Here is a 15999-nt window from a genome sequence, read left to right as displayed (position 1 = left end):
AATCTGTATGAAAGTTTGACCGATGTTGTACAGTTGGACGACGCAGCTACGGGAAACAAACGAATTGCGGTTGAACGCTTCGGTTAATGCTTACAGATTTGAACAACTTTCCAAATCGGAATAAAGGTTAGTTTTTTCATTGACTTTCAATTGACCATTTTTCTGTTTATTCAATCGGATTAACAATGCTTCGTGTTAACGAAAACTTAATAGTGAAATCAAAACAACTTAGCTCATCGGTACGGCAGCATTGCTCACACAGAAGTGTGCTGAAGTCTTGTGTTATTATATAAAACAAATAGATCTCATTTTGCCGTGCGTCTGTTCAGTAATAGATCACAGAAGACGTCAAAATGTGGTATGAACATCAGTGACCCACTCGGCTAGCGCCTCGTGGGCCACTTCTCTGTTCATACCACATTTTGACGTCATCTGTGATCTATTACTGAACAGACGCACGGCAAAATGAAATCTATTTGTTAAATAGATTCCATTTTGCCGTGCGTCTGTTCAGTTATAGATCACAGATAACGTCAAAATGTGGTATGAACAAAAGAAGTGGCCCACGAGCCGAAGGCGAGTGGGTCACTGATGTTCATACCACATTTTGACGTCTTCTGTGATCTATAACTGAACAGACCCACGGCAAAATGGAATCTATTTGTTTTATATAATAAGACAAGACTTAAGAACACTTCAGTGTGAGCAATGCCGCCGTACCGATGAGCTAAGTTGTTTTGATTTCACTATTAAGATTTCGTTCACACGAAGCACTGTTAATCCGATTGAATACATGTAAACAGAAAAATGGTCAATTGAAAGTCAATGAAAAAACTAACCTTTATTCCGATTTGAAAAGTTCTTCAAATCTGTAAGCATTAACCGAAGCGTTCAACCGCAATTCGTTTGTTTCCCGTAGCTGCGTCGTCCAACTGTACAACATCGGTCAAACTTTCATACAGATTTCGGATAATTTCTCGAATAATCCACTGTCTTCTTCAAGCTTGTTTCGCCCAGTTAAATGCTTCGAAAGGTGAACGATGCTTGGCGTATTGTTTCTCACTGAAGATTTGTAATTAAGCTGAACTTTTTTGCTTTGTTGTGGCCTCGCAAGTTTGAAAAACTTTGCCGACAACTCTGATTTGGACTATGAACTCTGATCACGCGCGCGAGTCACACCACCGCGTGACGTCATCTATGTGTCTGTACTCTGATAGATCATAAGTAAGAACCAATCAAAATGCGCGTAGAATTCAGGTTATTATATAAACTCTCATCGACCATAACTTTGGACCAATCAGCGCGCGAGAATTCTCTCGGTTATGGTATAAAAGCTTATGACCGAATACCTGAAGAATGCATCGTCATTGTCATACGACTTACTACTTATTATTTATTCGGTCGCTTGTTCTTTTTCAATCAGTTTGCAAGACGTTAGCAGAAGCATTAAGCTTCGGTAGTATTAATCAGCATTTGCAAAGACAAAAAGCTGTGATTAATACTCGTTACTGTCCCGTTCGAGTTCGTTTTGTCCCGAACGATCCCGAACTCTCTACATTGGTTCCTAGGTCTCAGTTTTATCCGCGCGGTCAATTTTTTGCATAAAGGCGCCATTTGTAAATTCAAAATGGCTTCCATTGCGCTGTCTGTACTTTGCAGTTTAATCGCTGTTTACTTGTCTGTTGCCCCCGCAAATGCATCCGCTTCACCTCCACACATATTATTTGTTGTTGCTGACGACCTCGGCTGGAGTGACGTTGGATTTCACGGCTCGAAAATCCAAACTCCAAACATTGACAAACTGGCCTCGGAAGGTGTCGTGCTTGACAACTATTACGTTCTTCCGATTTGTACTCCTACGAGAAGCGCTTTGATGACAGGAAGGTATCCAATCCACACTGGTGAGTTTACCACAAAGCAATTTAAAACCGGCAGCTATGACTGGCCGACTGCAGTCGATCTGCGCGATATACTTAAGGTGGCTCCATACAGTTTTTTCTGGGCCATACCTACAATTTGCAATTGGCCTTTAAACGATCTTCCCTGACTCGGATCGATATGAAAATTACACCATATGTTGTTTTAAGATTGAAGTTTACTTTAATATATTTTAAAGTAATCGATATTTCCATGGCAACGATAAACAGAAAACTGCCAAATCAGTAAAACCTGATTTTTGCGTGAATCAGATTTGCCGCTTAAAAACTAATACCAGCATCTTAAACCATGATGTGCTGCAAATAAAATATTCAAGAATTAAAAAATTCTGTATGTTTGATTTCGAATAAAGCGCAAAAATGTTTCAGATTGTACTTTTTGCGTAGCGATAATAAATGAGCTGAGACACAAACACTACGTAGACGAAGTAATCTCAAATAACGCCAAAATGTGTATTAAAGTAATCTTTCGAAGTCGTGAAAGTTTTGTAGAGTTTCCACAACGCGATTATGAGAATTTGTTTTTTTCTTAAGACCACTCATATTGTAATTTTCGGATAATTTTCGGTTTTAAGCGCTTGTTGAAAAATCTATAAAATGGCTCGATAGATTTTCTTTAAACTTCCAGCACGAAAGCTCAATTATGTTAAGAATTTTATCGCAAAGTTTTATTAGCATTGATTCACTGGAACGTTTTCAAACTAAACGATAAAGTAGGTCTTCGAGAAAATGAAAATCTTGCGTTACAATTCAAGGATTATAAAAACATGCAAAAGATAATTCATAATGCCAAGGAAACAATAGAAGCTCGATTGTGTTAAGATTTCAATCGCAAAGTTTTATTATCGTTTATTCACTGGAACCTTTTTACATTTAACGATAAAGTAGGCCTTCGAATGGACGTAAATCTTGCGTTACAAATCACGCTTTGCAAATTATGCTAAATAATTCAATTCTACTACATTCCACCGAGATTAGGTATTATGAATACATTCCGTTTGAATTCATTTCGTTGAAGTCTTCTCAGGTTCTATTGTTTCCTTGGCATTATGAATTATCTTCCTTGAATTGTAACGCAAGATTTTCATTTTCTCGAAGGCCTACTTTATCGTTTAGTTTGAAAACGTTCCAGTGAATCAATGCTAATAAAACTTTGCGATAAAATTCTTAACATAATCGAGCTTTCGTGCTGGAAGTTTAAAGAAAATCTATCGAGCCATTTTATAGATTTTTCAACAAGCGCTTAAAACCGAAAATTATCTGAAAACTACAATATGAGTGGTCGTAAGAAAAAAACAAATTCTCATAATCGCGTTTTGGAAACTCAACAAAACTTTCACGACTTCGAAAGATTACTTTAATACACACTTTGGCGTTATTTGAGATTACTTCCTCTACGTAGTGTTTGTGTCTCGGCTCATTTATTATCACTACACCAAAAGTACAATCTGAAACATTTTTGTGATTTATTCGAAATCAAACATACAGAATTTTTTAATTCTTGAATATTTTATTTGCAGTACATCATAGTTTAAGATGCTGGTATTAGTTTTTAAGCGGCAAATCTGATTCACGCGAAAATCAGGTTTTACTATATTAGCGGTTTTCTGTTTATCGTTGCTATGGAAATATCGATTACTTTAAAATATATATCAAAGTAAACTTCAATCTAAAATCAATATATGGTGTAATTTTCATATCGATCCGAGTCAGGGAAGAGTCAGGGAAGATCGTTTAAAGGCCAATTGCAAATTGAAGGTATGGCCCAGAAAAAACTGTATCGAGCCACCTTAATATCAGGATATAGAGGCAGCGGTGCCGCCCCCTTAGCCCCCGTCGTTTGATGGTTAAAACACTACTTTGAACCATGCCAACAGATTTTTCAAAGTTTGCCAAAATTTAAATGCTGATTAGACGAAAATGCGTCAAAAACAAAAACTTTCACTGAGTAATTTTTAAGCTACTAGCCTCAAAAGGTTAAAAATAGGGTACATTTTACCTCCTTTGATGTTGCCATGGCAACAAATTTGTTTATTGGTTAAACCTATTTAAACATTTGTATTAAAAGTTATACTTCAACAACACTGATGTAGGTGCCATAGAATGCCCAAAACAGGAAATTATGTTTAAACATAATATAGACCAATTTCGATATATTGAAATTCTTACGTGACGTCAAGGCTAATAGGGGATTAAAATAAAACAAATCACATCAAGGCTTAGGGATGAATAGATAATTTAATAGTGTTTTAGTCCCCTAAGCCTCTGTGTCACGTTAGAATTTTGATATACATTGAAAATGGTCTATAATACCAGCCACAGTAAGTTCAACAGACGAGTATTTTCCCTTTCATGTACTTGCAGGTTTGCAACATTTAGTACTGTTTCCAGCAAGCCCTTATGGATTGCCACTCAACTTTACCACTTTACCACAGAAACTCAAAGAATCAGGTGAATAAATTAATTTATTGGGAGTATGAAAAAAAGTGGCTAAAAATGGTATTGTGTCATTTTCCAAAAAGTTATACTTCTGTTGTTAATAATCATTGTAGTTTCATGTACAGTTCTGTGCAAAAGTAATGCAATCAAATTATATGGCCTTACACCCCTAAGTCTCCTATCCATCTATGGTAAGGTAAGTCCGCGTCCAAGCCTAGTGGCCCACACCGCTGGAGCTTATCCCAGTTTCTGTAGCATTGATAGACAAGGAGTATTTCTACTTCCTCCTAGATAGGGTGCCAGTCCATCTTAGGGTTACCCCCCAGTATCATTTCGCCAGTACCCATTTATACATCTGGGTGGAGAGAGGCACTATGAGAGTAAAGTGTCTTGCCCAAGAACACAACACAATGACCTCAGCCAGGGCTCTAACCCAGACCACTCGATCCAGAGTCCAGCACAATAACCATTAGGCAGCCACGCCTCACTCTATGGTAAAGCAACAGATTTGTGTTCCTGAGAAGCCATTAAGTCCAAATAATCTAGATTACTGTTGTCTGAACTAAATTCATTAAATCTATTAATTAGGAATGTGAGGGAATTTTTACAACAATTTACCCAATGACTCCAGCTCTAAAACTGGCCAAAACTGGGCTTGAGGCCAGGGACTTTGGTCCTTATATTACTTGTAACATTATCACTTTTCATATCAGAGTCTTCACATGTACAGTGTAATGGTTCCTCAATGGCTCTAGAGGTTATTCCATCTTTGAGGAATCAACTGATTCAGTGTATTAACATTCTAATTAATGTTCTTTTTTTCCATTTAAAGGCTATGCAACTCATGTGGTTGGTAAATGGCACCTGGGCTATAACAAGTGGGCCTACACACCTACATATCGTGGGTTTGATACATTTTATGGCTTTTATAATGGAGCAGAAGACCACTACAGTCATAAGGTATTCAAAATACTAGACTTTCGCGACAACAAAGAGCCAGTAAGAGACCTGGATGGAAAATATGGTACATTTGCATTTGCAGAGGTATTTTGAACAGACATGTTCACAGAAATGTATAATTATAAATAACTATGAGTATATCGGTACTTTGTCATGTTCAGTTGAGTGCCTTTAATACGGACACTGAAGGGGCAGGGAAGAACTGATTTAAAAGATAAGCTTTCATTTTGCATTTAAAAATAATAAGGGATTCACTTAATTTAAAATGAGGTTGCAGCGCATTCCATAAAGTTACAGTTCTGTAATAAAAAGATCGTTGTCCCAACTTGGTCTTAAAAAGCGGTATGTTAAGCTGCGAAGAAGATCTGGTTTCCCGACCACTGATGTTCCCTCTGGAGACAAGATTAGATCGAAGATAGTTTGGTACTTGACCTGTCTGTGCCCGAGCCAAGTGGCCCATACAGCCAGAGCTTATCCCGGTTTCCGTAGCATTAAGCGACTAGGAGTATTGCTAGTCCCCCCTGGATGGGATGCTAGTCCATCGCAGGGTTACCCCCCAGCAGTAAATTCGCCGGTACCCATTTATACACCTGGATGGAGAGAGGCACTGTGAGAGTAAAGTGTCTTGCCCAAGAACACAACGCAGCGCCCTGGCCAGGACTCGAACCCGGGCCGTTCGACTCGGAGTCGAGCGCGCTAACCATTAGGCCATCGCGCCTCCCACTTGATCTGTCATAGATTTAAAAGCTAAGATAGTGTCTCTTATATACCTGATTGAAGAATCGTTGACCCATGAAAGGCATAAACCATGAACGATGCGACCCAAATGTTAACTGGGAAATCGGAAAAAGTACTCTTTGCCTGTGACAGAATAAACATGATAATAAGACAGGTTGCATAAATCATGCTCTTAAGACTCTCAAAGAAAGAAAAAAAATCTTGATTGTCATTACTAAGCTTACCAATGCTATCTACCCAGAATCCCATTCAGTCGTATCATACATGATTTATACTATTCACAGGGTCAACGTTTCTTCAATTAGGTGTATACAGGTGGGACTCAACTAGGATCCATCTCAGGTTTTTCAGGGCTGGAGTTACATGATCATACTTCCTTGTCCCGGAAACTTTGCGAGCAGCGAAGTTCTGTACCCCTTGTAGTTTGCGTATATTAAACAGAAGTATTTGACCAAACGGACAAGCAATAATACAACTTACTAAACACTAGAGAATTAATTATTGTAACAAGTATGTCTTTCTTAAATACATGTTAAACTCGACTTATTTGCCCTAAGGCATAGACAAGACGATACTGTTTTAATTGTGTGGTCATTGAATGAAAGTTTACTATCAAACACTACCCCCAGGTCCTTAACAGAGGTAGAGTTCATATAAATATTGGTCTTTTTAAAAGCAAGTGAATTGTCTGTTATAGGGAGGTGCCCCTATTATAGTATTTGTAAGAAAAGGTTTGACTGTACATGCTAGGTTCGCTTAGACCCTGAAATATCTGTACCTTTCAATAGCAAGCAAACCCCTTCAATTTCACAACTAACAATTTTATTTTTGCTGCTATCAATCATGAGAATAATTACAAAGGACTATCAAAAAACCTTGAAAGAAAGCAAGACCCTCCCCTCAGCCCACAGAGTTGACCTTTTGAACCCCTTAAAGTAAACTTCTCTTTCCAGAGAGGTCTGCTAAGACGATCATAGGCAGCACAAAAAACAACCACTGATAGAACTGAGTTCATGTGTTATGTCAAAGGTGCAGTAACAGCCTGACTGAACAAACTTAAAAGTGGGAATTTGTGAGTTAAAATAATTTGAAGTCGCAAAAATAATTATTCTGACTCAATATTCTTCCTGTGCTAATTGTCTAATGCCCCGTTCTCTCTAGATATGGTGCGTACTTGAAGGAAATCATGGTAGTTGTATACATCGAAACATGCACGAGACTTGGCAAAGATGAATACAACTACCATGATTCCCTGCAGGCATGTACCATAGAGGGAATCAGGCATTGTGAGGTAACTTTGTTTCTTTTCTTCATAATAAATGGAGGAAAACAGTTTACTTCCAATCTTAAAATACTTGGTTACAATACTGTAACAATGCATCATCATGATATACATACAGCTAGGCTTTTATAGGCCAAAAGAAATCTAGAGATCCACAGAACTTTGGTTTAGATTTATTAGGTAAGCGCAAGCATGTGGATTTAGGGTTACACGAGGGTGAGGATTCTTATACTTTCAAAACATCTGTATCACTGACAACTTAATAATTTCATAATTCTAGCGAGCAGAGGACATCATCAAGACACACAATGCATCAAAACCCTTGTTCTTGTATATGGCATTCCAAAATGTCCACGAGCCAGTCCAAGCACCTCAAAAGTATGTAGACAAATACAGTTTTATTGAGGATGAACAGCGCAGAACTTATGCTGGAATGGTGGACATCATGGACGAAGCTATTGGCAACATCACAGATGCCATGAAGGATGCTGGGTATGAAAGCAAATAATCATGTATTCCACACAATTTTTTTAATGGGATGATTGCTGTTGGTTCATTCATGCAGGATCATGTGACTTTTGAAAAAAAAAATAAGGCTTTAAATTTTATCAATAATAAAAGAACTAAGTTTTACTTAATTTTGATGTTTTCATAATATTATTCACTCCACAATCATAATGGATTCAGGGGCTTTGCAAATTCCCATGTTTCATTTCTCTCCACTAAAATGTCAAATTTTTATTTACCTTTTACCTGGCTTTATGTGACTTGCAAATATATTAATAAAGGGCATGACATACAGTGGATTTGTCTAGATTTCTCCCAGGGAAATAAAAATTGGTTAGAAAAATCCGTAGTTTAAGAAATCGGGAGTAAAACTGAAGTGTTCAAGTTAGTAAAGGGAAAACAAGGGAAGCGACTTTTGGCTTGAGTTATAGGGAGGTTGGAGAAATTGAGTGTTCAGAAATCAAGATTAGGATGTACATTATTTTATAGGTGTCAAATAACAGACTTGTACATCCCTGGAGCCCTGAGGGTTACTCTGAAAAAAAGAAGAAAACATGAAAAGGTGTTTCAATAAAGGTGCAAGTTAAAACACCCCAAAAGATTCCCCACCTTTTCCAAACTCCCCCAAAATATGTAGATGCTAATGAGTGAGGAAACTCGTTTGCATTGTCTTGTTTTACTTGTTCAGAAGTACAGGAAGCCAATCACAATAGTACCATAATTTAAAGCAAAGGCCATTTATTTTTTTTTAAGTTCTTGATTCTGACTTTTCAGGCTGTGGGACAACACCCTAATGATTTTTACAACAGATAATGGAGGATGGCATAACTATGGTGGATTCAACTGGCCACTCAGAGGAGAGAAGACTACTTTATGGGAGGGAGGGGTTAGAGGAGTCAGTTTTGTTCATGGGAACATGCTTGGTAGAAGAGGAGTCAAGTGTGAAGGATTGTTGCATGTTACAGACTGGTATCCAACATTGGTAAACCTTGCAGGTACTATTGTGTTGTACTGTCTTTGAACATGTCTTGTTTTCCAAGCAGCAATCAACTTGCTCCAATACATGAAGAGTGTTTTCATTATTTTTCAATGGCCCAGCAAAGTTGTTAGTTACTGTACCATGTGCCTGTAGACCTTATACGGTTAGTCTACATGAGCACTACGTACATGAGCACTACATGAGCACTCAGTGTTTTAATGGCATGTTGATGAGGCATGATAGCCCAATACTTTGTGTGCTGAACTCCAGATTGAGCAGTCAGGGTTCAAGCACTGGTCAGGATTACTGCATTGTGTTCTTGGAAAAGAGAAGTAATTTAGACTTATTGATAGTGCCTCTTTGCATCCAGGTGTATGAATGAGTACCAGCAAATTAATTTTAATACTGGGGGTAACCTTAAGCTTGTGAGGGGGAGTAAGAATATGTCCAATCATTTCATACTTCAGAAACCGGAGATAAGCACTGGCCTAATAGGCCAATAGGCTTGAATGTGGACTTAACCTCAGTTTCAATGGAAGGTTAGCCTGCATGGCAGACATTAAAAGTTAAGACAGAAGGCAATTCTGGAACAATCACAAAGTGTGAGGAGAGTATGATAAAAGGGCAGGTGGAAACACCTGTAATGGCAACATTTTGATTGCTCAGATATCTGTTATTTAATTTCTTGTGTAAGAAATAATGAACGAAATATTGACCTTAGACACTAATGTAATGAAAGCTTGTATACATAAACAAATTAAAAAAAAAAACACACTGAGTTCCACGATTCAGTGATTAATGCAAAACAAAGGCTTTACAAAGCTATTTATGGCTTTCAGTTTGGTCATTTCTCTCCAGGATGACAACTCAAGGCCAACAATGTATTACTGCTTGGTAAAAAAAGGCCCATTTACATCTTCCTTTCATGTATATGAAACGATGCTAGTGTTATGATCATTCTAGTACTAGGATCATCTGAGCGCCATATGTTTTTAGCTTTCAGTTTACATGTGAAGGGTTGCATTTGGTCCTAATGCTAGGATCATTCTATCTGAGATGAGGGATGATCCTAGTGCAAGGATGATCCTAGCATTAGGGCCAAATGCAACCCTTCACATTTAAACTGAAAGATAAAAACGTATGGCGCTCAGAAGATCCTAGCACTAGGATCATTCCATTTTACATAAAATGAGGATGATCCTAGTACTAGGATCATTCCACATGAAAGGAAGATTATCCTGGTGGTAGGATCATCCTCTTTCCATGTAAATGAGCCCTAAGTAGTTGATTTTCTTTTCCAAACAGGTGGTACTGACATGTATGATGATGCACCAACACCCATAGATGGTATGGATGTATGGAACACCATTTCCCATGGCGAAACGTCACCAAGGAAGGAAATACTTCTTAATATTGACATGAACACCAGCAGCGCTGATGGTTTGAGCACTACAAGATATGAAGGAATTGCTTTCAGAATGGGTGACATGAAGCTTCTCATGAATGTACCAAATTCTACTTGGTTTAAGCCTCCAGAACTTGGTGGAGAACCAGACAAGGAACACAACTGGTTACCAACTGCAAGCAAGGTAAAGTATCTGTGTGCTACAATCCTAGACAAAAGTCTAATAGGACACTTAACCAATTCGATGAAAAATTGACATTGTATTGACCTCCCCCTCCCCACCCCCAATCCAGTGTTGGTTTCTATCCATCATACCATGGGACAATATGTCAACATTGTTTTGGGGGGAAAGGGGGGCTCGGAAAATTAAACAATGAGTTCTTAATGCAAAGGGATGGTCACTGAGCACTATTTCTTTAAGTGTCCCAAGGATTTTTGGCTAAGATTGTAGAACGGTTTTCAATATAGTCAGGGTTTTCATTAAGAATTGTAATAGCAGGAGAATAGTGTGAAGTAACCAGAGAATGATTTTTAAAGGTTGCGCATCTTTATAAAAAAATAGTTAGCTGGAGAGTTCTACGTAGTAGAAGGAGAATTCTCCGATCTCCGATGCCCAATGAACACCCTGATAGTGTTGTAAAACTTTAAAACCAGAGTAATTACAAGAGCCAATCACAGCAAACGTTATATCAGCCAATAGGAACTCGAAGCAAATTCATGCAATGGGAGCTATTAAGTGCATAAAAACGCATATTGCCAAGGTGCAGTTTGTTTTATTTTTGCATTTGTTTTACTGAGAACATGGTGCAATTTTTTATACCAATTTCAGAGCATAGTAAATCAAAACCAAAGCAATGAAGCTTGAATGGTTACCTTCAACATTCAATTGAAAATAGGAGAAGTTGGCAAGCATGGCCGAGTGGTTTAGGGCACTGGTGTTGTATTCCGGAGGTACCTGCCACTAGCTGGAGTTGTTCTCGGTAGTCCCGAGTTCAAATCCTCGGTCATGCTTTGTATATAGCCAACTGGTCTGCCTCCTTCCAGTTGGAATTTTTAACCATGTTATGTTCATTTAAAATATCTGTTTCCTCTGTTTCAGTGGCATACCTGTAAACTAGCTATCTTGAAGTTAAGTGCATGACCACTAAAAACAACATTTACATTTATATTTTTTTGGCTTAAAAGTCATGTAAGTTTTAAATCCTGAGGATGTGGTGAATAAAATACTTACATTATACTTTGATTTTAAAAATTGACACCAAACATGGGGAACTAGGTGTCTGTATTAGAGGTGCCCTTTTAGAAGAGCTTTGACTGTATTCAATCAAAGTTTCCTTCGAGCCACCTCATGGTATACCACCTCATGGTAATTATTCTATGAACCTTTGCCTCTTTTCGAACTAAAAAGGTGTTTTATTTGTAAGGTGTTAAGTAATTCCACAATGATTAATTAACTTTTTTGTTCCAAATGCAACAGTAAGTAGTTGCTCATTTGGGACTGATTAGCAGAGCCCACCTCGTTCCCAGGGCCTTTTCTCCCAGCCCCCACCTCCTCACACCTTTCTTGCTCGGGGGGAGGGGGGAGGAGGGGGGAGGAGGGGGGGGGGTTTGACCCGGGGAACAAGGTTATAGTAGAGCCATCGCGCAAGAGAATCATGTCACGGAGAGAAATGAGGGATTAATCAAAGCGTCACCTATATGAAAACAGCACTATCGGAACATCTGAAACAGATACCTTTTTCAACATTATTATTTGAAATTATCAATGAAAAGCTGTTTTGGTCAGTCCCCTTTTTCACTTTGTTACTCTTAGAAGTATTTTGTCCAGAAACAAAAGGGGTAAAGTGAATTGAACTTATAAATATAAACATCATTTAAGTTGCTTTTGTTAGCATTTTGTTACATGACAGCGTGACATAAACAACATGATACAGGGTAGACTAATAAAGGTATGGTTGTTGGTTGTTGAGAGAGATGACAGAAATAAACTTGTTCTAACCTTTATTGTGAGTTATAAACATGTTGCTATTTTTACTTGACACGACTTCTTCTATTGCAGTATTTGATAATTAATTATAACGTAATGAATTACAAAAAGTAACATTTTAAGCGAAAATGAAAACAGCTCCTTGTAACAAAACAATCGACTTCAGTCAATACAATTGACAATGTTATTTACTTTCTTTTGGTCTCAAGGTTGAACTCATAAAACTTAGTTTCAGTGAATTATTATTTTTTACTTGAATTCTGCTAGAAACAATCTGTTATTGAACTGGAACAGCTAGGCAACTCAGTAACTCCTCATAAGTCAACACAATTAACAATGTTATTTTTTTTAACTTAGTTAAAGTAGTTCTACTCGAAATTTTGCAAAAAAGGGAATTTCAGTAACAATCTGTCATCGCACATTGAACTAGAACAGCTAGGCAACTCAACTTCTGACGACAAAACTGTTGACATAAGTCAATTGAATTGACAAATATGTTAGCTTCTTTCGGTTCCGTGGTAAAACTACAAACTTAGCTTGAGCACATCATACTTCGAACTGGAACAGCTAGGCATTAAACTCCTCATAACAAAACTATCGACTTCAGTCAATGCAATTGACAGTGTTAGGTTTCGGCCTGAGGTGAAATTATAGCTTCGTTTAATATAAAGTAGTTCGGCGATCAGTTCTGTTAAACCTTAATTTCAGAAAGAATTTGTAATTGCACATTGTACTTCAGTTTCAAATTTTCTAGCACTAGCAGTTTCTTAGTAATCTCACCTTCTCCAAGTGAGTTAATACCACCGTCAAGGATAATCAATAATCCGCCTAACAGTTTGTCCATCTTCTTCGGCAGTCACAATCTTTTCCATTATGCCTCATTGCAATGGGAAAGTCGCATTTTTTTCACTCGAGCATTCTTTAGCACATTTTCTGTTGGTTCGTGAGGTCTTCAAAAGTGTATTTTGGTCAAAGATGTAGCGAAAGGAACAAAAATCCGCCTTGACAATTTTAGCGTCGGGCTCGACAGAACGACAACAGACGACATTTTGAAAACATGTTCCACCCCATCCCCCCACATATACGAACATAATCTTGACAATAGAACGACTTTGTGGACAAAACAAAATCTAGTAGGGGAGACAGGGAAAACCGTGTTTGATTTACTTTAATGGAGTGGAATGGAGTGTCGTCCAACCCTCACTATACCTCATGATACCATGAGGTAAAAATGACATCACTTTCTTTTGGCCCTTTTAACAAATAAGTCCACCAATTCTATTGCTGCTTTTGTGAATTTGGTAATTATAAATAATACCTTTTGTTACTGTTCAAGGACTGTGAAACTACCCCACGGTTACCTCATATTAACATTGACAGATTAATTTTGCGGTTTCAACTTGTATTCTACTGAACAATGATTGACAGACCTCTTAATAACTGTATCTCTTCTGTCTACCCACCATAGCTTCTTTTGCTCAACAATCCCAAAATATTTATCAATTTATTCACCAGGACACTGCAACAGTTGCATTGTACAACATTACCGCTGACCCAACAGAACATGAAGACTTAAGCGAGAAGTTTCCAGACGTGGTGAAGGCAATGCAAGAGAGAGTACAGTATTACATGAAGGGGGCAGTGCCTCCACTGAACAAGCCACAGGATCCTAAGGCATTACTTAAAGCAGTAGAGGAAGGTGTTTGGACTCCCTGGGAAGAGTGAAGACCCCCCTGGGAAGAGTGAAGACCCTCCCTAGCATAGATGTATTTGATTATGTGAGTGAGAACAATATTGATTTACATGCACAAATTTTCTAAGACATGGTTGTAAGTAGCGTATTCTTATAATTATGAAAATGAGATTATCTGGTGTGATGTGGCTAGAAATTACACAAGTCAAAAGGCAACTTAAATAGAAATGGTAAGTTTTTGCCATTCTTTACTTGTAGCGGGAAAAGGTCAGGCTTTTAGCCAGGTGGGAGTTCAGGACTCCTGTGGACAGCCACTTTTCAGAGAAAATGAATTATAAATAACTTTATGCAGAGTTTTTTTTAGCAAATTTGGAATTAAGATACCTTTGCACTCATAACTGTAGAAAAACACCTTGCATGCTCTTTAGGCCTTCCTATGGGGACAAAGTCAGGCCTTATAATAATTTCGGGACTCCCATTTTTTTAAATCCTGGCTAAAAGCCTGGATAAGGTGCTATGTCATCTGAAGCCTAAATGGCAGTGGGTGATGGAAAACTTAGTGGAGTAATTTCAAAGATGCTTAGACAAAACCGCATCAGCTAGCTACTTTAAATGTCTATTTTCTCCTGACATCTCACATGTGTTTCTTAGTGTAACAGAACGTTTTAAATCAAGGTGCATAGCACATAAAGTTATAGTAGAGCAGTGTAGGGAGTAAGCAAAATTTTATTACCTGTACTTGCCAGTAGACTGGTTAATCAAATACCTTGACTAATGCCAATTCAGGATTGAAAGTAACCTATGTTCGCTGCGAGCTTGTGATATGACTTGACAAAAACAGTGTTAAGGAGAAAAGTCACATTCAACTGAGAACTTGGAAGCGGATGAAATTTTATTCTGTTTGGAACTTCTAAGCCAGGATGTCAAGATATGCAGTTTTAAATTACCAAATAATAAAAATAAAAATAGTTAAATACAGGTTTAAAGCAAGTGTTTAGTGCACATCACCCTGAGCAAAGCGAGAGGGTGACAAAACGTTGAAATCAACGACGAAAAAATAATATTGGCAAGGAATTTATTTAGCACAAAATTTAAGTGAATAGTATAAATTATTTAGTTCACAATATGTGTAGTAACTCGTTGTTTTAAAGTGCAGTTTGACTTGCTACACTGAGATTCACTTAAAGGGACTATATCACGGGGATTTTGCAGATTTTTTATCTGAACTGTTCTGAAATTAGTTGGTAGTCAACTTAACCCAAAATAAACATTATCTTTGAACATCCAAAGGAATATATAACCTTAATTTGTTGGCAAAAATCAAGCTACGGCTGTAAATATCGATATTTTGAAGACGCGCGAAAACAACTTGAAAGCGTTTGCCTAACTTTTTCAAATTGCAATCCGTTGCAATCCGTTTTCCATCAAGTGGGAGGCGCGGTGGCCTAATGGTTAGTGCGCTCGCCTCTGAGTCGAACGGCCCGGGTTCGAGGCCTGGCCGGGGCGCTGCGTTGTGTTCTTGGGCAAGACACTTTACTCTCACAGTGCCTCTCTCCACCCAGGTGTATAAATGGGTACCGGCGAATTTACTGCTGGGGGGTAACCCTGCGATGGACTAGCATCCCATCCAGGGGGGAGTAGCAATACTCCTAGTCGCTTAATGCTACGGAAACCGGGATAAGCTCTGGCTGTATGGGCCACTAGGCTCGAAGCAGACTTAAACTTAATCCGTTTCCATCCGAGCCATCCGCAGCCAAAGATGCTCGTTAACAGTTTCAGTGTTCTTATATAGCAATTTTAAATAAAAATGGACTATTATTTTTAGGTTTCTTGCGACACAAATATAAATTTTCAGAGTTCGAAAATCTGGTAAAATCCGTGACATAGTCCCTTTAAGATACATGCATACTCGCAAGGACTTTTAGAAAGTCTATAGATTATTTACTTTAGAACAAAGTACAAGTAGTTATAAGAAGTTTTAATCGAAGCAAAATGCCAATCAGCACCGGTGAAAATGTTAAGTGAATTGCAGGTAATTTACAAAATAAAATTGAATTGTTTCATGACTTGCA

The 15999-nt window shown here is 38.0% G+C and overlaps 2 protein-coding genes across 2 annotated transcripts in view; both read left to right on the top strand.

The window, feature by feature from the left end:
• LOC144660518 (arylsulfatase B-like) overlaps nucleotides 1–15999 on the top strand; it is a 49045-nt gene extending 33046 nt beyond the window's left edge. The window contains exon 8 of the mRNA XM_078521186.1: nucleotides 14282–15999. The gene's annotated coding sequence lies outside the window, so the exon portion shown is untranslated. The remainder of the gene's footprint in view (nucleotides 1–14281) is intronic.
• LOC144660586 (arylsulfatase B-like) lies at nucleotides 1414–15999 on the top strand. Its single transcript, XM_078521243.1, has 7 exons — nucleotides 1414–1901; nucleotides 4302–4388; nucleotides 5209–5420; nucleotides 7637–7848; nucleotides 8638–8858; nucleotides 10148–10431; nucleotides 13750–15999. Exons 1-7 carry the CDS (start codon nucleotides 1628–1630, stop codon nucleotides 13957–13959), a joined length of 1500 nt encoding a protein of 499 aa, XP_078377369.1. The 5' UTR covers nucleotides 1414–1627; the 3' UTR covers nucleotides 13960–15999.

This window comes from Oculina patagonica, chromosome 1, assembly GCF_052425735.1.
Source record: "Oculina patagonica isolate OP01 chromosome 1, crgOcupat, whole genome shotgun sequence".
Classification (NCBI taxonomy): Eukaryota; Metazoa; Cnidaria; class Anthozoa; order Scleractinia; family Oculinidae; genus Oculina; species Oculina patagonica.
Note: the sequence above shows the minus strand (reverse complement) of the source record. Positions and strands in the feature narration are given on the sequence as shown.

Bases quoted from the DNA above. Each gene is read 5' to 3' on its own strand.
- LOC144660586 (XM_078521243.1), top strand. From the start codon at position 1,628: ATGGCTTCCATTGCGCTGTCTGTACTTTGCAGTTTAATCGCTGTTTAC. The intron at 4,389-5,208 runs GTGAATAAATTA...TTCCATTTAAAG, and splicing joins ACAGAAACTCAAAGAATCAG to GCTATGCAACTCATGTGGTT. The intron at 5,421-7,636 runs GTATTTTGAACA...TCATAATTCTAG, and splicing joins GTACATTTGCATTTGCAGAG to CGAGCAGAGGACATCATCAA.